We start from the raw sequence: 20,501 nt of genomic DNA, 5'->3' as shown, positions 1-20,501 counted from the left end.
CTTTTAACAGTATCTACATCATTTCCTCTTCAGACATCAGTTGAGTGACTAGCTTTTAGAACAGAGATCATTTGCTCTAATTAACTAATTTTAAATAAAGAATTTAAACTACTAAATACACGATCAGTTTCTGCATAAAAATAAATGATGCCCTCCCCCACCCCCACAAATCTAAACATGAATACAGTGCACACTGTAAACATTTTAATCAGATTTTTCTTTAAATGAAAATCAAAACTTTACCCAGGAACAACTGTGTGAGCTGAAACTGAGTGGCCGTAATGATGGCAAATCAAACTAGTAAAACAAGTTTAAAAGTGTTACTGAGAAAATCTAGCTATTTGAAACTAGAGGTTTCTAGGTTTGTGACAGTGCGAGTCTGATGTACAGTACACCTGTTCACTTCTTTCTTTCTCACTCACTCACTCACTCACCTTGTCATCGGTGCAGGTTTTGACCAGCGCATCTCTGGCCTGCAGTTTGTTCTGCAACGCGCTGTAATCTCCGTCCTTCAGGTCGATCTGTTTCCGGTGCGTGTCCACCTGCATCATCAGCTCGGAGTTTCTCTTCTCCAAGCGGGAGCGCGCCGCGTCCGTGCGCTTCACCTGCGTCTGCACCTCGGCCAACTCGTCCAGCAGCCGCGCGTGCTTAGTGGACACGCTCCAGTAGTTAAACGACAGAATCACGATAACCACCAATAACGCGATCAGGATGAAGGACGGGAGGCGACCCCCACGTCGAATCGCGCCGAAACCGATCATCGCGTAATCGACCCGCGGCACAGATTCCGTTCTAGGGCTTTGTGTGTTAAACTACGAGTGATGTGGTCAAGTCGTCTATCAAGAAAGAGGCACTCTCTCTCTCATTCGGCTAACAGCAACCTTGAGGTGTCCTGAAGTTGGTGACAGTACTTTACTTAGACGATTCCTAACGTTACGTGTTCCTTCCGCACAGTTGACGACTTTCCTTGTTTGCATTCATACAACGCCACTGTCAGTAGATCAAACACATCAACACACACACACTCTCTCACACACAGCCGACGTGGCCTAAGAGAGCTCAGTTGAGCTAACAGCACACAGCCATCAGCTTTCCGTCCTCCGCCAGATCCTACAGCTCCTCCAAACGCATATTTACTCTTTTGCGGTCATCTCTGCAGATCTGCTGTCATGCTCGAGTGAAATATTCACTTCTGAATCAGCGAGCAGCTCAGCGTTAGCTACAACCTCGCTAAAGTAGCATACGTGGATGTGGAGGAGCAACAGCCGAGCGCTAGCTGCAGTTCAACAACACGACACCGATTCCATCTAAACACACATCAAACATAAAGCCAAGCCGATTTCGGGCATGCAAACATATCTATTATCGTTAGCAAAACAAACAACAGGCTATAAATCGTTAGCGTTACATCTGAGAGCGCCAGTAAGGCCAGATTTTCGGTATTTCCAACAAGCACCACGATACGCACCTGATATACAAGAAGAACACGGCACAAACAATCCGTCTATACGTGTTTGACGCGTTTTACAATGCAAGTCCACGCAGACTTAGAGTTCGCTTTTACTGTAACTCAACTCCAGCCTTCCCCTTCTGCTCTCGGCCCTGCCGAATGCAAGCGCGCGCACACACTGCGCATTTGTGTGTGTGTATACACATTAGTATTCGCGCCAGCAATAGATCATGTTTCCTAAATGTATCGTTATCTTGTTGTATATCTAACAACCAGGATAGACGGCTCGATAAAATCCAGAAAAATGTCGTCCAACGTGTAAGGTGTACAGAGGGGCTTGATCGACGGCTTCAACAGCCAATCAGTGGATACAACCGTACGCATTAGATGTTTCTGATTGGCTGTGGGCGTAACCCTTTTTGTCGCCACGTTTTAATTGGACGCTCAAATAATAGGAGGAGGTGGGATATATGGCACTAGAATGAACATTCTCATTAGACAAAACGTCGCATTTATGGGAAACCTTACCTATTCCTATTGCTCAATGCCTTTTACCAAATAAATAGATTCATTTATTCATTTTCATCAGCTTAGTTCTTTTGTTCATCAGGAGTCGCCACAGCGGAATGAACCACCAACTTACTTGTTTTACACAGCGGATAAATACCCTTCCAGCTGCAACCCAGTACTGGAAAACATCCATGCACATTCATACACTACGACCAATTTAATTTATTCAGTTCACCTATACCAGGGATGGGCAAACTTGATCCTTGAGGGCCGGTGTCCCTGCAGAGTTTTGTTCTAACACTAGTCAAACACACCTGAACAAACTAATCAGTGTCTTCAAGATCGCTTGAACTCTATAGGGAGGTCTGTTTGAATAGGGTTGGAGCTAAACTATGCAGGATACTGGCCCTCCAGGATCTAGTTTGCCCACACCTGACCTATACAGTGTGTCTTTGGACTGTGGGGGAAACCGGAGCACCTGGAGGAAACCCACACCAACACAGGGAGAACAATGCAAACTCCAGACAGAGATGCCAACTGACCCAGCCTGGACTCAAACCAGAGAACTTCTTGCTGTGAGGTGATAGTGCTAACCACCGAGTCGCCCCCAGCACTCTACAAATAAGCTTGAATTGAATTTTATTTCTTATAGTGATTGAAATATATTATGGCATTGGATGCTATGACGTGACATTTGAGTGATTTGCTAATTAATTTAGAAATGTATGAATTAGCATTTATAATGTATATCTATATTATAACACACAGAGTCATTGTGTTGTTTAGGATCCACAGAATGGACCAACAATCTAATTTGAAAAAAAAAAAGAAAACTCACTGCACCATGTGCTTAGCTTGAAATGAAGGGATCAGGGATTTACCCTCCTTTCAACTTGTACCAAACCTGTTTGAGTTTTTATTTTGTCTGTTAAACACACAAAAAAGATATTTTGAAAAATGTTCGAAACTGGTAACCATCGACTTCTATAGTATTTGTTTTTCATACATTGGATGTCAGTGGTTACAGGTTTCTGACATTCTTCAAAATATCTTCTTTTGTGTTCAACAGAACAAATATAGTCATAAAGGTGTGAAGCCAATTCAGACTGAATAGTCAGTACTTTGAATTTTTAAGTGAACTGTCCCTTTAAGAGGACATTAGAAAAAGTGCACTAATTCTTAAGATGGCTTGACAGGGTTAAACCAGCAACCATTCATTCATTCATTCATTCGTTCATTCATTTTACTTCAGCTTAGTCCCTTTGTTCATCAGGGGTCGACACAGTGGAATAAATCACCAAATTATCCAGCATATGTTTTAGTTTTACACAGTGGATGCCGTTCCAGCTGCAACCCAGTACTGGGAAACACCCATACAGTTATTCAAACTCTCTCTCTCTCTCACACACACACACACACACACACACACACACACACACACTATATGTCCAGTTGTCTGTTGAACAAAATAAAAATGTTGGAAACCGGTAACCATTGACTTTCATAGTATGTTTTTCATACATTGAATGTCAATGGTTACAGGTTTCTGACATTCTTCAAAATATCTTCTTTTGTGTTTAACAGAACAAATATAGTCATAAAGGCACTTTAGAAAAAGTGTGAGCGTGCACTAATTCTCAAGACCTGTCAAGACAGTGCTTATGTAAGCCAATCGCAAGTAATGACTTGACAAGGTTAAAACGACAATCTATAGCGAAAGAAATTACAAACAGACACATTTTTATTTTGCAACACAGAAAAGAATAATTACACACTGAGGTAAGTCGAATAATCCAGCTTCATGAAGGTCTCTGTCCCGCAGTGGCACACAATGACAAAGTATGTCCAATATTTCACATGATGTTTGCTGAAGCTGTGTATTTAAATGTTATTTCTCATCCAAAAAACAAAAGGGTTCATGAAGAGGTAAATCCATTTGATCATCTACGGTCCAAAACAGACCCATTCTCTTATTTAGCACAGTAGCAACACTTTTAACAAATATTTTACCTTTTTTTCTGACAATAAAGTAAAAATATATACCCCTGCAGGTAAACACTCCGGTGTTTCTTTATTGTATCTTTCCAGTATCTTTAATTTAAGCACATGAGAGGGTGTTAACTCTATGTTAACTCACTGTTGTTTTTTTAAGAGCTACAGTGTTCTGCTGATGAGAGTTAGGACTTGGCCTTGGCACATATTCAGAGGACGTTCATAGTCCAGAGGGTCAAAGAGTGGTTTCTCTGCATATGCTGATGAGGCTTTGAGGCTGGGTTGGAGATTGATGACCCCGGGTGGCAGAGGCATCTGTATGACTGGAGACTCGGGTTGGACGGCGCAGGGATGATGATGGGGAACTCAAAGCTCCGCAGCTCTGTAAATGCAGGTCTCCGTGAGCACGTTTCCTTGGGCTGCCCATTATCTTCTGCGACTGTGTCATCAACTGTGTGAAGGATATAAGAAAAGGAAAGAAGACAGTTTAATTTAGTTGTGATATTTCACTTTCAAATACCTTCTTTTCAGAAAGATATGTTGTAGTGATAAATATATATGGATGTTTTTCCTTGTCATTTTTAAAAGTTCACAGCCACACTTGACTTTTTTTAAAAAAAGATTAATTGTTCTTTATTGGCATTAATGGTTTCTTGAAGAACAACTAATCTCCATTTAACCTTCTTAATCTACAAAATATTCTTTACAGTGGAAACATGTTTTTTAAAGTAAGTTTTTTTTCACAACATGAACCAGTGTTGCCAACTTAGTGACTTTTTAGCAGAGGTGGGTAGAGTATCCAATGTCTATACTCAAGTAAAAATACAAATACTTGCGGAAATTTGTACTCAAGTAAAAGTAAAATAAACAATCCTAAAAGTTACTCGAGTAAGTGTAAAAAATCTGATGAAAAAATTACAAGTAAATAGTTACTAGTTACTTTACATTATATATATATTTATTCGCTTTCCTGTGAATTTCTTTTTTCTAACTTCCTAAATTACCCTAACTTGTCAAATTAACCTAGTTAAACCTTTAAATATCACTTTAAGCTATCTTTATATATATATATATATAAACTCACATGTCTTCCTCGACTTCAGCCATCATTCCAACATAAGCGCACGCTCTAACCGAAAGCGTGAGATGCGTCTCTATAGCAACGTTTCGCGACACAATCTGTCCAATGCGGCGCCTCGCGATATTTGTCTTATAGCGAAGTAATAATTTACTTGAGTAAGAATAAAAGTACATATTTTAAAATGTACTCTAAAGGGACACATTACCCAACAATTTTACTCAAATCAATGTTATGAAGTAAATGTAATTAGTTTCTCCCCACCTCAGACCCCCTTAGCGACAAATTTTCAAAAACTAGGAACAAATCTAGCAATTTTTTGTGGTGTTACTGGAGATTTGTTTAGACACTTATGTGTCCATACTGTATTGCACTTACAGGCGGCCCAGTCCTCGTACAGCAATCCCTCCAACCTGCACCCTGAGAGCCCTCTGCATACCGATGGCAAATGATTTAGTTCCATGAGTGTGATGTATTTCCCTTGTACAGTCAAACTGATCTACTTCTCCTTTGTTTTAAGTTAAACAATTTAATTTGACCATTTACTGTTATCTTGTTCACAATCACAGATATTTTAGAGAGTTTCAGAACGTGTTTATTACGTCTGAGAGATTCCTGCAAATTCACTACACATCTGTACTCATATACTGTTTTCAAACAAAAATACATTTAGTTAAATTGACATGCATAAATCCTAGTGCAACTACAAATACCCCTTTATTACCCTTAGGCTCTTTAACAAACAAACCATTGGATGTGATGACGTCAGTGATATGCAAATTAACGTAATCTAGCGAGATTTAGCGACTTTTCGGGCAGAGCTTGGCACATTTTAAATGGTTGGCAACACTGCCATGAGCAATGTTTTGAATAACGTTTTGCTAGAAGGTTTTTTGGCATAGCAAAGCAGATCAAGTCCCAGATTACAAACTTATAAAACAGGCTATCATTTCTACACTCAAGTTACATACTATTTTAAACACATATGCACCATTACAAAAAAGAAACATGGTTTTACTACAAACAAAAATACAAAAAAAGAAGTAAAACTACTTACAAATTACCTGTTTTTTTTTCATTCCTCTTTAAAATATTCAAAAAAATGTATTCAGAACAAATAAAAACATAAAACAGATTATTTTGATGACATTCATCACGTACTTCAAGCCGAAATAAATTTATTTAAAGCAAAACTTAGATGTGGGAAATTCAGTTTAAAAACCCTTGTGTATCGTTCAGCACAAATGCAAACAAGTGCACATTTAGTGCATGCTTTATTTAATGCTAACTGCATTAAAATTCATATAAATCTCATTACATTTTAAATAATAAAACCTATTTTAACAAATACAATAATAAGTCTTAAAGGGACAGTTCACTCACAACTGAAAAGTCTGTCATCATTTACTCTCACTTATTAAAAAAAGCCTTTCTTCCGTTGAGCACAAACTAAGGTATTTTGAAGAAAGCTGCAAACTTGTAACCATTGGCTTCCATAGTATTTCATTCTTTTTTTCTACGTTGAGTCAACGGTTACAGGTTTTCAGTTTTCTTCAAAACATCTTCTTTAGTGGTCAACAGCAGAAAGAAACTCATAGAAGCTTATAACCACTTGAGGGCGAGTAAATGGGGACTTCCGGATAGGTGAGCCGTAGGATGGCAGCAGAAAACGTACTCTCCCGGTCGATATGTTTAAAAAGCACTTTTACCCATTCAAGTGAGTTTTGCGCTAGACGATTTTAAAACAAGTGGAGCAAAACCTAAAAAGAGGTTTGTAAAACCAAAAATAAGCAAGGAGAACAAGGCGATGGAGGACAACGACAAACCATCACCTGAGAAAGAAAATGGTGCTGAAACAGTGAGAGCACTCAGCACAGACATTTCCCAACTGAAGACTAATTTGAGAAAAGAATTCTGGCAAGAAGAGTTTAGAAATGATTTGAAAACAGAAGTGGATAAGCTGAAAAGTGGACCAAAAGTCAGAAGGCATTTCCGAAGATATTCAGTCACATGGCACAAGACTGATTAAAGCAGAAGCGAATAGCTGAACTCGAGTCGGCAAACCTTGAACTAAACTAAAGGATGCCTTACTACATACCTTGAAAGAGCAAAAGATGATGCTGAATAAGGTCACGGATCTTGAGAGCCAATTCCGACGACATAATATTTGAATAAACGATAATAAAGAAGAAGTGAAAGGGCCATGCATGATTAAGTTCATCACTTCTCTGCTGAAAAATACACTTTCATTAGACTCCGATTTAGACCGACAGATACAGAGAGTACACAGATCTCTTGGTCCTAGACCTCAAAATAATAATACTTGGAGATTGATTATTGTCATTTCCTGCATTCAAGCACCAAAGATTAGATTTTGTGAGCTGGCTGGGTGAAAGAACTGCAACATGATGGCAAGCCAATTTTCTTTGCGCACGATTTCCCCATGGAGATGAAGGAAAACTGAAGCAATGTAAAAAAGTGAAAAAAGTCCTTAAAGAGGGCAAGTAAATAGTAAGTTTTCATTCTGAGGTGAATTATCCCTCTAAAAAAATTATGTACATCAATTCATTAACAATCACATACTGTAGTTTGAAATGATGCCATATTCACCTGATCAATAATACTGGCACTGAATATAGCCTCATCCATGTGTTTCTCATCAGATTTAATGACACATTTGATGCTGTTGACCACCTGCTGGACCTCTGGAGGTAGACTGCAGCTCGAGTGCTCCAGGAACTTGGCCACCAGCACTTTGGTGTCTTTGTAGGTTTTGAGGTCAGCGAGAGATTGCGGCCGTTCTGTAGACATTGAGTTAGGGATGTGAGCTTTGAGTTGCAAGTCCACCTTTCTGTCGTCCTTCTGCTTTTTGCCCATTTGGCTGCTGTGTTTAGCAAAAGGCTGCCGGCTGCCCTGTGAGAGCTCCATACATGCTGCGAAAACAAAAGCGTTTTATTTATTCTAACAATGAGATCAAACAGCCACACCATACTAAATAATGTGGTGATAGATGACACCGAAAACACAAGAGCTGCAACCTTGATCACAGGGAGTCTGTGGAGAGTCTTCAGGTGGATGGGTAGAAGCAGGAGCACAACGGTCACCTAAAAGTCAAATCACATGCTCAGTAATGAGTCAATATGATTATTTGCAATGCTCTTGGATTTTGTCTAACTACAACTAGCAACTCATTATATGTTGTTTACATTGAGCTTAAAGGTACACTCACCGGCCACTTTATTAGGTACACCTGTCCAACTGCTCGTTAACACAAATTTCTAATCAGCCAGTCACATGGCAGCAGCTCAATGCATTTAGGCATGTAGATACGGTCAAGACGATCTGCTGCAGTTCAAACCGAGCATCTCAATGGGAAAGAAAGGTGATTTAGCTGACTTTGAACATGGTTGTTGGTGCCAAACAGGCTGGTCTGAGTATTTCAGAAACTGCTGATTTACTGGGATTTTCACACACAACCATCTGTATGGTTTACAGAAAATGGTCAGAAAAAGTGAAAATATCCAGTGAGCGGCAGTTCTGCGAGCGTAAATGCCTTGTTGATGTCAGAGTTCAGAGGTGATAGAAACAGTGACTCAAATAACCACTCGTCACAACTGAGGTATGCAGAAAAGCTTCTCTGAATGCACAACACGTCCAACCTTGAGGTGGATGGGCTACAGCAGCAGAAGACCACACCGGGTGCCACTCCTGTCAGCTAAGAACAGGAAACTGAGGCTACAGTTCACACAGGCTCACCCAAATTGGACAATAGAAGACTGGAAAAATGTTGCCTGGTCTGATGAGTCTCCATTTCTGCTGTGACATTCGAATGGTAGGGTCAGAATTTGGCGTCAACAACATGAAAGCATGGATTCATCCTGCCTTGTATCAATGATACAGGCTGGTGGTGTAATGGTGTGGGGGATATTTGTTGGTACACTTTGGGCCTATTAGTACCAATTGAGCATTGTGTCAATGCCACAGCCTACCTAGTGTTGCTGACCATGTCCATCCCTTCATGACCACAGTTAACCCATCTTCTGATGGCTACTTCTTGTAGGATAATGTGTCAGGTCATAAAGAGCGAATCATCTCAGACTGCTTTCTTGAACATGACAATGACTGTAGTTCTCTGTACTGAAATGGCCTCCACAGTCACCAGAGCTCAATGCAATAGAGCACCTTTGGAATGTGGTGGAACAGGAGATTCACGTCATGGATGTGCAGCCGACAAATCTGCAGCAACTGCATGAAGATGCCATCATGACAATATAGACCAAAATTTAAGGAATATTTCCTGTACCTTGTTGAATCTATGCCATGAAGGGTTAAGGCATTTCTGAAGGCAAAAGAGGGTCCAACCGTGTACTGGTCTGGTGTACCTAATAAAATGGCCAGTGAGTGTATAGTTGACCAAACATTTAAAATACATTTATGCTGAATGCAAAACAAAAAAATATTGGAAAAAAGCAGCTGTTGACATTCATAGTGGGAACAAAAAATATTCTATGGAAGTTGCTTTTTGCAACTCAGTATACTACACTAACACTAACAATTATGGGTAACCACCAGAGAATCACAGCAGTAACAGCCTCTGACTACCATTTAAAAAATACTATGGAAGTCAATGGCTGCATTTTTCCAACATTCTTTAGTAAAACTCCCTTTGTGATCAACAAATAAAAACTCTTAAGTTTATAGGTAATCAAAAATTTACAGAACAATAGCCTCTTACTACCGTTTTAAGAGAAGAAATACTATGGAAGTCAACGGTCTGGGTAACCACATTCTTTAAAATATGTTCTTTAGAGTTTCTGCAGGTTTTCACAAGTCAAATTTAAGACTTTTTAAGACCCTTTTATGACCATGAAGAATGAAATTTCAGACTTATATAGGGCTAGACCCAAGGATTTTTTAATGGCCCAGCAGAAAAAAAAATCTACTTAGTCATTTCTCCACCATATATTTCAAATAATGCGTCAAAACAAGCAGACCTTAGTTGCATACATACATTTTTGTTTAACACAACTAAAAAAAAAAAAACTTTAAAAACTACTTTCGAACAACGGACTACAGTTATATTATTAGTAATGAGTAGTTTTGATAAAAGTTTTATTGCGATGTGTTGTTGGTGATTGAATGTGGATGTGATTGGGTATTTTTACATAAAGTAAGTTTAAGACCCGTTTAAAATGATTTAAGACCTACAAGACAATATTTCAGTGAATTAAAGAACTTTTAAGGCCTAAAATTGTGTTTTTTTTTATTTAAGACATTTAACACTTATTAATAGTCTGGGAATACCCTGTTCTTCTGTGTTCAATAGGATAAAGAAACACATTTAATAAAACAAGTGAGAGTGAGTAAATGTTTTTACTATTTCTTTAAAGCCAGTTTTTCTATACTAAGCTTAAGACTTTTACCAGTTTCAAAAGGGGATTTGTTTTATTGAATGGCTGGGTAATGAAACTCTCTTGTGAGACTGCACTCAAACTATGCTGTGTTACTCCTGCGTGAAAGTAAAATTATGTGGTGTTTGAATGTAACAGTCAGTTCAACAAATAATAAACAGAGCAGAGCTGACCTACATTCATATCACATATTACCTTCAGGTGTTGCATTTTATTTTAGAATGTGGGAAACACTCAAAATGGCAGGAAAACAGGACTGACAAATTTAAATTTACTAAAACTTCTATGTTAAGCTGCTCTGACAATCTACATTGTAAAAGCCCTTTAGAAATAAAGTTGAATTAAATTGAATAATATATTGAAATACTAATTTGCCAAATTACTGTTTTTACCAAAATAAATAATAATATTCTTGTTATTTTCAGACGTAAAATTTTTGTGTAGTTAATAAAAGTGTCAAGTTTGTATTCATTTATTCAGCTTCATAATGGGCTACAACCATGATAAGCATAATAATGATGTTGACCTCCAGATATAACATTCTATTTTGAAATGTAAGTGAGATTTCAGATGAGAAACATAACTAACTGATGAATGTAATGCATTCATATAGACCCAGGTGAGACACAACAGTAAAACAAGCCACTGTGTAAACAAATCACACACTGGGTTTGTTCAATCAATGATAGTGACACCGTAAACAAGATGGTCAACCAGTAGTTTACAAATGTACACTGCCAAGCAATAAAAGTTAAGCCAGGATTCTGTTAAAGGGATTTTTCACACAACAACGACATTTCTTTCCTTATTTACTCAACCTCTACCTGTTTAAAGCCAGTTTAAGTCGAACACAAAATACGTTTTTTCGAATGTTGAAAACTGGTATCTGTCCACTTTCACAGCATCTTATTCCTACCCTGCCTAGTCAAAAAAAACTGTATCATGTTTTGTGTATATTAATAGACTCATTCATTCTCCTTCAGCTTTGTCCCTTATTTATCAGGGGCCGCCTACTATTCTGTCATACCGCCAACTATTCTGGCATATGTTTTATGCAGCGAATGCTGTTCCAGCCACTACCCAGCACTGGGAAACACCCATACACACACACACACACACACACACACACACACACACACACACACACACACACACACACACACACACACACACACACTAATGCACTACATGCTAACCTCTGGGCCACCATGCTGCATAATGATAACGGAACCATTTAAGAGTACACAATGTGCATGTAAATTGCTTTACATTTACGGAAAAGGTTGATGTAGTATAGTATAGTATAGTATAGTATAGCATAGTATAGTATAATATAGAATAGTATAGAATAGTTTAGTATAGAAAAGCATAGTTTAGTATAGAATAGTTTAGTTTAGTATAGAAATGCATAGTTTAGTATAGAATAGTAAAGATTAATATGGTAAAGAATAGTATAGTAAAGTATAGTATAGAAGAGTATAGTATAGAATAGTATAGTATAGAATAGTTTAGTATAGTATTGATTAGTATATAATAGTATATAATAGTATAGATTAATACAGAATAGTATAGTATAGTATAGTATAGATTAGTAAAGAATAGTATAGAATAGTATAGTATAGTATAGAATAGTATAGTTTATCATAGTATAGATTAGTGAAGAATAGCACAGAATAATACAGAATAGTATAGTATAGAATAGTATAGTACAGCATATAATAGAATAGATTAATATAGAATAGTATATATTAATATAGAATAGTATAGTATAGTATAGAAAAGTATAAAATAGAATAGTTCAGTATATAATAGTTTGATATTGAATAGTATAGTATAGCATAGTATAGATTAATATAGAATAGTATATATTAATATAGAATAGTATAGTATAGTATAGTATAGAAAAGTATAAAATAGAATAGTTCAGTATATAATAGTTTGATATTGAATAGTATAGTATAGCATAGTATAGATTAATATAGAATAGTATATATCAATATAGAATAGAATAGAATAGAATAGTATAGTATAGTATAGTATAGTCTAGCACAACCATTCACAGAAAAATGGATAACTAACGTACTTTTAGATATGGAAGTACAGGATATTGGTTCACTAGTGGAACGCACAATCCTCGCCAGCTTCCGATAGCCTTTGGTGGAGCGGAGGGTACGGGGTCTCTCGCGATGGCTGGCACTGCTGAGAGCAGAGGTAGAGTGGGGCTGTGAGGAAGAGGATGATGGAGACCAGACGCTGAAGCAGAGCCGTGTTCCCCGCAGCGGAGCAGTAGGTGATGGGGATGGGGTCACAGCTGAAGCCGCTCCAGAATTGGAGGTCACCGCTGAGCTGGAAGCACATTGGGAAGTGGCGCTCGCAGGGAAAAGAAGGGTAAGCTTCTTATTGGTTCGTTCTCTGTGCTGCATGCAAGACACCGGTTTAGTACTTGTAATCTCCTCCCTCTCAGCTCGGTTAACAGCGTCAGGAGATGATTGTGGAGAGTGGGGTTTGGAGTCCTCACTGTGGTCCAGTCGAGGGGTCTGCAGCCGCAGCGAGGACTGGTTGCTGTGCTCCAGGCTTGTGCAGCTGCCATCTGTAGGGACGATACGCAGAGTGCCATACGGTGAGGAATCAGACCCCTGGACCTCCAGTGAACAGAGGTCTTCAGAGGAGCAACTGTGATCTGGGACTTCTGCGGTCTCAGACACCATAAGGGAAGCACTGTCCACAGAGGCTGAGGAGACAGAGAGCATACAGTCATGTCTTTATAATATTCAAAACATGACTGAAGGCTGGCGGAGGAGGTAAATGAGTGTATTTGTCTGCTGATTTATAATAATGTATTTATTATATATAATTATCATAGTTCTGCTGCTCCTATCTAAACAAATATGTACACACTAAGGAATATTTGTGTGTAATTTGTGCGAGTGAGGCTGTATATTTTTAGTTGTAACATGTTTTTTTGTGTGTGTGTGTGTTTTAGGATCCACCTGTCCAGGGACTGCAGGAGGAATATAAGTTTTTGCCAAAGCCTGGCACAAAACATATTTCCTTTTACAGGTCAATATATTGTTGTGTATGTCCATGTCAAATAAATAATTTTAAAAAAATGTTTAACTTATATATAATATATATATTTAACTTTTATAATATTTAAATGACAAACTGAATACAGTATATGGTATATCACCCCTAAATCTGAATCACATAGTTGCACATAGCTAAATTCTATATAAATATGAGCAAATAAGGCAGTGAAAATAAATGAGCTTTTCGTTTTTATTTTTTATTATCCATTAAAAGAAAAATCACAAAATTAAAACATTTCATTGAAACAAAACTATAGCCATTGCCAACCATAACCATTTATAGAAAGTTACTTAAACAATTTAAAGCATCTGGAAAGGTCCTGTATAGGAAAATGGTCTCAGATCTCTGAAATTTTCTCCAAATTTATTGGACATTACTGGAGAAATCTGCTGCTGCTAGCTTTTATCTGGGCAACAAGGGGATTGCAAAGGTAGTGAAAAACGGTGCTGATAATTTTGGCCAAAGTGTACTTGAGAAAAAAACATTTTATAATTAGGTTTCACCAATCTATTATCAATTATAGGTAACATTTCCTTTTTAGTATCAGTTCTCACTATTAACTAGTGGCTTATTACCTACTGCTTATTATTAAAGTATTGGCTATTTTATAGTACTCATATAGTACATATGCTGCATGATCTTCTTCCACATTCCTTATCTAATACCTAAACCTAACTAATACCTTAATAAAGCTGTCCAGTAAATTAAGAGTTAAAAAAGAGTTTATTGAGGCAAACCTACAGTTAATTTGTTTATAGTCAAAATTATAAATAAAGTGTGACCCAATTTGTTTATTTCAAAGAAAGGTTACTCGTTTATTTATTTTCCTTCAGCTTAGCCCCTTATTTATCAGGGGTTGCCAGGGCGGAATGAAATGGCAGCTATTTCAGCATTTGTTTAAACAGTGGATACTCTTCCAGCTGCAAGCAGTACACAACCTGACAAAGTATTGTCGTCGATCCCAGATGTAAAAGCAACAAATATTAACCTGACTTCTAGTTGATCACTTGGAAAAGTAGCAGAAGGTAGATTTTTCAGATGAATCATCTGTTGAACTGCATCCCAATCATCACAAATACTGAAGAAGACCTACTGGAACCCGCATAGACCCAAGATTCTCAGAAATTAGTCAAGTTTGGTGAAGGAAAAAATCATGGTTTGGGGTTACAGTCAGTATGGGGGCATGCAAGAGATCTGCAGAGTGGATGGCAACATCAACAGCCTGGGGTATCAAGACATTTGTGCTGCCCATTACATTACAAACCACAGAAGAGGGCAAATTTTTCAGCAGGATAACACTCCTTCTCATACTTCAGCCTCCACATTAAAGTTCCTGAAAGCAAAGAAGGTCAATGTGTGCAGGGATTGGCCAGCCCAGTCACCAGACATTATTATTATTATTGAACATGTCTGGGGTAAGATGGAGGAGTACTTTTTATACTGCACCATGACCTTATATTCTTTACTGTACATTATTTCTGTTATGTGACAAGACTTTTGTCTAAGCCTTACTGTCATTAAACAATTAAAAATCAAGGCAGGATCATATTTTATTTTGGTGAAAAAAGCATAATCTAGAGGTCTTTGCTTTTCATATTAGCTACTTCTGATACCAAATAAGCATCTAGAAGTTAAATTATTATCTGTTGTTCCTAAAACTTGGATAGGAGACTATACTGTCAGGTAATATACTGGAAAACAAATAAAAGTTTTTTTTCCCACAAATTTTAGTGTAATATAAAAGGATAAACAAGATTCATTTTCATCCCTTTCTCTGCTTATATTTATGAAGGGTGCTATAATTTTGACAGTGCTTGTATACAATGGATATTCACCAGAGAAGGGGAAAGCCTCTGACTTTATTAGTATATGTGAGTGCAGCCTTCTCACCCTGAGTGCTGAGACCAGCTGTGGTGTTCCTTTCACACAGACTGGACTCAGTGCCGTGTTGCTCAAGACTGGTGGTGATCTGGATGAGAGAGAAAAAACGAGCAACATTAATTTACATCTTCTAACAAGCTGATCAGTATCAAATGCTCTTGAGGGTAACCTTCTGGAAAGGATGGTGATTTAAAATGGTCATACACCTGAGGATGATAACAAACAACTGCAAAAGGCGGAGAATCAGACATTAGAACATCTGGCAGCGAGGAATCTGCAGCAGCTTGACATCTGGCATCACAGCAGTGCTTTAAATCCACATTATGACCAGCAGGGGGCTCTCTGAGACCAGATCTGTTCTTCGGACGACCGCATTTTTGTGAATGTACACTGTGTGGCATTTCATTTGACCAAATCCTCATAACATGATTGATCAAAGGCACATAAAAGACTATACAGAGAGGGTCTATCCTGTTTACAGAGAGCTTATTCCACAAATAAGCTGCAGGCTACAGTCAGTAGCTCTAAGTAAAGCTATATCAATTTCAAAATATTTCTTTTTAATATTGCTGTTACCCTTTCAAAGCTTGTGCTTGAGGTTAGAAATGACTCTAGTGATTGAAATGCCCTCTCTGCTTTGTTTGCAGACGGTTATCGATAGCTTCACATGGGAAGGTCTAAAATTGAGGAAACCCTTCGGGGAATGTATCTGTTTATTAATCACAGATTCCTTTAGGTAGCAAACAAATCTTCAAAATGGCACATAATCACAGACTCAGATGCTGGATTTGAAAGGTTTGGGTGATTCTTTGTGCGTGTTGTCGCAAAGCGGAGAGCTCTTGTTCCCTTTCATCGGGCGAAGAAGAGAATTTTGATGGAAAATCATTGTTCAAAAGCAGGCCCTGCTCTCACTGTAAGAATGCCCATTTCATTTAAATGGAATGCAATTCCTGCCTGCATTGCTGATGTGTTCCAGAGGAAATTATAATCCATTATACAAAGCCACTTGTATTAATTTCTTTCTCCCCTCAAGTGCACCGAAGGACCTTTTGACTGTCGAGCTTTACACAGACAAATGAGTGTAACTGAGCAGGAGGAACATTGCTGAAAGAGTGCTATGCTGAAACACAGTGCGCATTATTTCAAGACCAAGAAATACCAGGAAAAATAACAGGCTACATAAAGCCAGGACATAAAAATATAAACTGATCAGTCATACAGCACTATAAAGCTAATTTATGAAAACATACATAGACAAAATAGAACTCACACATACAATGACATGAATAAACTTAATTTATAATGTGCATGCATATGTGACATAAGTAAAAACAAAACTTAATATTTAGGAACTTTATCAAAAGTTAAGAGATCACTTTAAAAGTTATTGTCAGTTCTGGATTTGCCATTAATAGATTAAATACATTAAATAAATTAACACACAATAAAATAAAGGTATTTTATTCTATTTGCAGTTGTTTGTTAAATACAAATTTCTTTCTGGTTTTTAAAGTTGCTAAACATATAGAATATTTTATATACATATAGAATATCTCAGGCTCATTCTGATTACCTACCCTTATATACATTTCTGAAGAGAACAAAGTACATCCTAGAAGCTATGTTTTTTTTTTGCAGTTTTTGTTTTCGTGAATTCGCCAGAGGCCGCTGTGTGTGCTTTTCAAGATGTGAAATTCCTCTCTTGAGTGCTATTTGCACCTGCTGTTCTCACATAAATCCACCAAAGGCTGCTGTCGATTGACTGACTGACCAACTGACTAACCGACTGATTATTCCACCCTCCCCCTTTCCTAAACCCAACCAATAGAGTTTTAACAAGCACAGATTGACCCGCCCACCCCTTCCATAAACCCAACCACAGTGTTTAAAAAGCAATCCAGTAAAAGAAAAGCCCTCGGCTTATTTTTACCACATTCTCACCCTGTTATTAACTTGTTTATTTTATTTTTTAGCTTTTGTTTTTGTTTCACCTGCTTTCTGGAACCATTTTTTTTTAACAGACTTGAATCCTGTTGTCATGGTCAACTGTGCTCTGTATCTCAAGTCCACGGACATACATGTTGAGCTATTGGACAAACTAGTAACAGCAGGAAAGCCGTCCATGCACACGGAGGCATGCAGTCAGCTGGTAAGCATGAAAACTAACGACGTCATATCGTTCATTTTAAAGTGCAGCCATATGTACTTCTGGCTACATAGTCCGCGATCTCCAGAAATGTATATACGGCTATGTTTTCAGAAAGAGCCTATGCAAAATATTTTAGATTGGCATAGTGTCATTTTCTGCAAATATATATGCTAAATTATTTGCATTTGAAATTAGGTTATTTAAACTGTATTTTATATGTTATTTTGCTTCCTTTTAGGATTAAATGTACATGTTACTTTCTCATTTTAAAGAAAATCACATTGCTCATGTGACAGACATCAAAATGAAAAGAAATATGTGACATACTGGCTGCTCTTTGAAATTACGTCCTTGTGGACCACAAAAATAGTGTCAACTTGAAAAAAAGCCTCTCAGGTCCAATATGACAGGTCTTTTATTACGGTAAAGGTCACATATTACTGGTAACTGGTGCCTTTGACAAATTTTTGACAGATGGCTCAGTCCATTTTGTTTTTATAGTCCTCTTTTGTCATTGTGTTGACTATAGAGTAAGTAACTTTACAACTACAAGCCAACTTATTGTACTAACCCTCACCTAAAAATCTACTTATACTTTACTACTTAGAAGACACAAAGAAGATTAAATTTACAATGTAGCTGCCTAAAAGGTTCTCTAAAAATGCTCTCTTTTTTGACGTTTCTCATATTTTACCACAATTAAAACTATTAAATACACTTTAAAAAATATAGGTGCCGGAAAAACTGAAGAGTTTTTGGCTCAATAAAGATTCTTTTAGTTCTCCAAAGAATGGTTTGTTCAAATTCTAATAATCTAAAGAGGATTTGCCACTGTTAGAAGTTTATTAAAAGTTGTTCAGTTCAAGAAACCACCATATCCAAATAACGAACCTTTATTTTTAAGAGTGTGCATCTTCATAATAGACACTACACAGTGAAGTCTTCAGTGCAGTCTGACAGTAGTATGTAGAAAAGGTGTTTTACCTGGCTGGCAGGTGTCTGTCCCACGACAGATTCATAGGGTGGTGGCAGTTCAGATGGATACAGAGCCCCGGGGCTGTTTATAGGCACCCCATAAATAGCACTGAAGGGAGAGTGTGGAAAGTCCAGATGCAACCCTCTAATGAACAGAAACGATGAGGGAACATGATTATAACTCTGCATCATAGTGAGGATGATGACTGCAAATGTGAATAAATGGAATATTAAGCCATTTCCTCTTCATCTTAGCAATTTTGTAATTATCCAGGCTCTCATGTTACCTGCATTTTTTAATGTTTTGTTGTGTGTTCCACGTCTTGAGATTGATTGTGCGGTGTGTACGCAGGGCTGCTCTTGCTCTCTATGTATTTACTGCTTTGTTGACACATTAGCGTGGCCGCGGGCTAAACAGCCTCATCAGCACGTTTTTTATGATGGGATGCTGGGCAGAGAGTCTCACAGTGCCAGACAGAGAAATCAATGCTGGATTTACACCAGGCCAGGGACACTGCCGCTCCATAATATGGATCGTCTGAACAGTTTGTATTAAGGCCTGCACTTATACAACTGGTTTGTGGGAGTGTCCGAATTCCCATAAAAAAATTAACAGATGTTTTGTATAATCATTACTTACACGGGACAATTATTTAAATCTATGTGAGTCAATTTATTCATGAACACAAATTTCATTCACAGAGAACGGGATTTGAAGCCAAGCAATCTGAGATCAAGCTGCTTCTCATATTTAGTGCAAATATTAGGTCATTTCTGGGATGCGAGCTCTGTGTGTGCTTGTTTACCTCTGGCCTTCCATCACAGGGGTGCAGGTGTATTCGGGGGGATAGTAGGGCGGAGGAGGGATTGGTGGGATGAACTCATCAAAGTCCAGCGTCTGGTGTAAGATGGTCCCGTGAGGGGTCATACAGTCCGCACTCAGGGCACGTGCTCGGTGTGGCATGAACTGATGAAAAAGAGTCAAACAGTGATCGTTTTGTTTTATTTTTTTTTACTTTTTAGAACATACATTATCATTTTTTGGTATCATTTTACAGCAAGGCTTCATTAGGCTCTACTCACTTATAGGTTCGTGTTAGTTTCATAATATATTAACAGATTTGATTTTTTCCCCCTAAAATATATTCATTGGGTTTTGTTTGAACTACAGAACAAAATACATTAAATGAATACATAAATGAAAAGACTTAAATTAAATAAAATATATAATAAATAAGTAAAAATAATTATAGAATACTGAAACAGGAATCTAACAAATAGTTAAAAAGGTGAAAAATAAATATGTAAATAAATGACTTAAATTCAAACCTTGTCTTAATCTCTAAAATGTTTAAAAGGGTCATCTTTTAAAACAGACAATGATATTTTTAATTTCAATGAGTTTTAATTTCTGAAGTTATCTTTAGATAATTATGTTCCATTTATGTTCTTACCTTTAGATATTTATGTTCCTGGGGGATATCTAATTTTCTCACCAATTGTTAGAACAAGAGCATTATAACACTTTAGATTTTTAATGATGTATCAGCAAATACTGAGGTTACGATTAACTATGATTAAAGGCCTTGGAAATAACGTTAAGAAATGAAAATCTCATTAATATGATGATTATGCGCTAAAAAAACTTTCTTTTTTTTGATATTTTTTAAAATCTTTTAAATGATATTTATTACTATTATCCAATAAAGCAATTCACTAGGTCCAAAACAAAGAGTAAGATGCAAGTCGACTAATAACAGATTTCAAGTAGTTTATGTGAGGATATTCTGTAAGGATATGAGCACAGTTGGGATAGATAAAGCCATTTCTCGCCCTGCTGAGACCCTTTGGCTAACGGGTTTCATTTTATGCAATTTAACCCTCTGATGCATGAATTATTAAAGGAAAAGACGAAATTTGACTTCAAAGCCAGAATATAATCACTCCGAATCTTCTCTTTTTGAT

The 20,501-nt window shown here is 37.4% G+C and overlaps 2 protein-coding genes across 4 annotated transcripts in view; both read right to left on the bottom strand.

Moving 5' to 3' along the window:
* The window catches only part of golm2 (golgi membrane protein 2), a 29,800-nt gene extending 28,052 nt beyond the window's left edge, over positions 1-1,748 (bottom strand). For both annotated transcript variants that reach the window (XM_087261321.1, XM_087261322.1), the window contains exon 1: positions 435-1,748. In XM_087261321.1, the coding sequence (XP_087117447.1) occupies positions 435-761 (327 nt within the window). In that variant the 5' untranslated portion in view covers positions 762-1,748. The remainder of the gene's footprint in view (positions 1-434) is intronic.
* A 1,935-nt stretch (positions 1,749-3,683) lies between these two features.
* Positions 3,684-20,501, bottom strand: part of entrep2 (endosomal transmembrane epsin interactor 2) — a 205,877-nt gene continuing 189,059 nt past the window's right edge. Inside the window, exons 6-12 of one of the 2 annotated variants that reach the window (XM_087261287.1) lie at positions 19,343-19,503; positions 18,546-18,681; positions 15,422-15,500; positions 12,525-13,172; positions 8,069-8,134; positions 7,641-7,963; positions 3,684-4,403 (exon numbers count right to left, since the gene is read on the bottom strand). In XM_087261287.1, coding sequence (XP_087117413.1) covers positions 4,188-4,403; positions 7,641-7,963; positions 8,069-8,134; positions 12,525-13,172; positions 15,422-15,500; positions 18,546-18,681; positions 19,343-19,503 — 1,629 coding nt within the window. In that variant the 3' untranslated portion in view covers positions 3,684-4,187. The remainder of the gene's footprint in view (positions 4,404-7,640; positions 7,964-8,068; positions 8,135-12,524; positions 13,173-15,421; positions 15,501-18,545; positions 18,682-19,342; positions 19,504-20,501) is intronic. The other variant, XM_087261288.1, reaches the window with a different exon arrangement.

The sequence above is a fragment of the Danio rerio genome, chromosome 7, assembly GCF_052040795.2.
Source record: "Danio rerio strain M-AB ecotype USA chromosome 7, GRCz13ab, whole genome shotgun sequence".
In the NCBI taxonomy this organism is placed as follows: domain Eukaryota; kingdom Metazoa; phylum Chordata; class Actinopteri; order Cypriniformes; family Danionidae; genus Danio; species Danio rerio.
The sequence above is the reverse complement of the archived record's forward strand: the minus strand, read 5'-3'. Positions and strand labels throughout refer to the sequence as shown.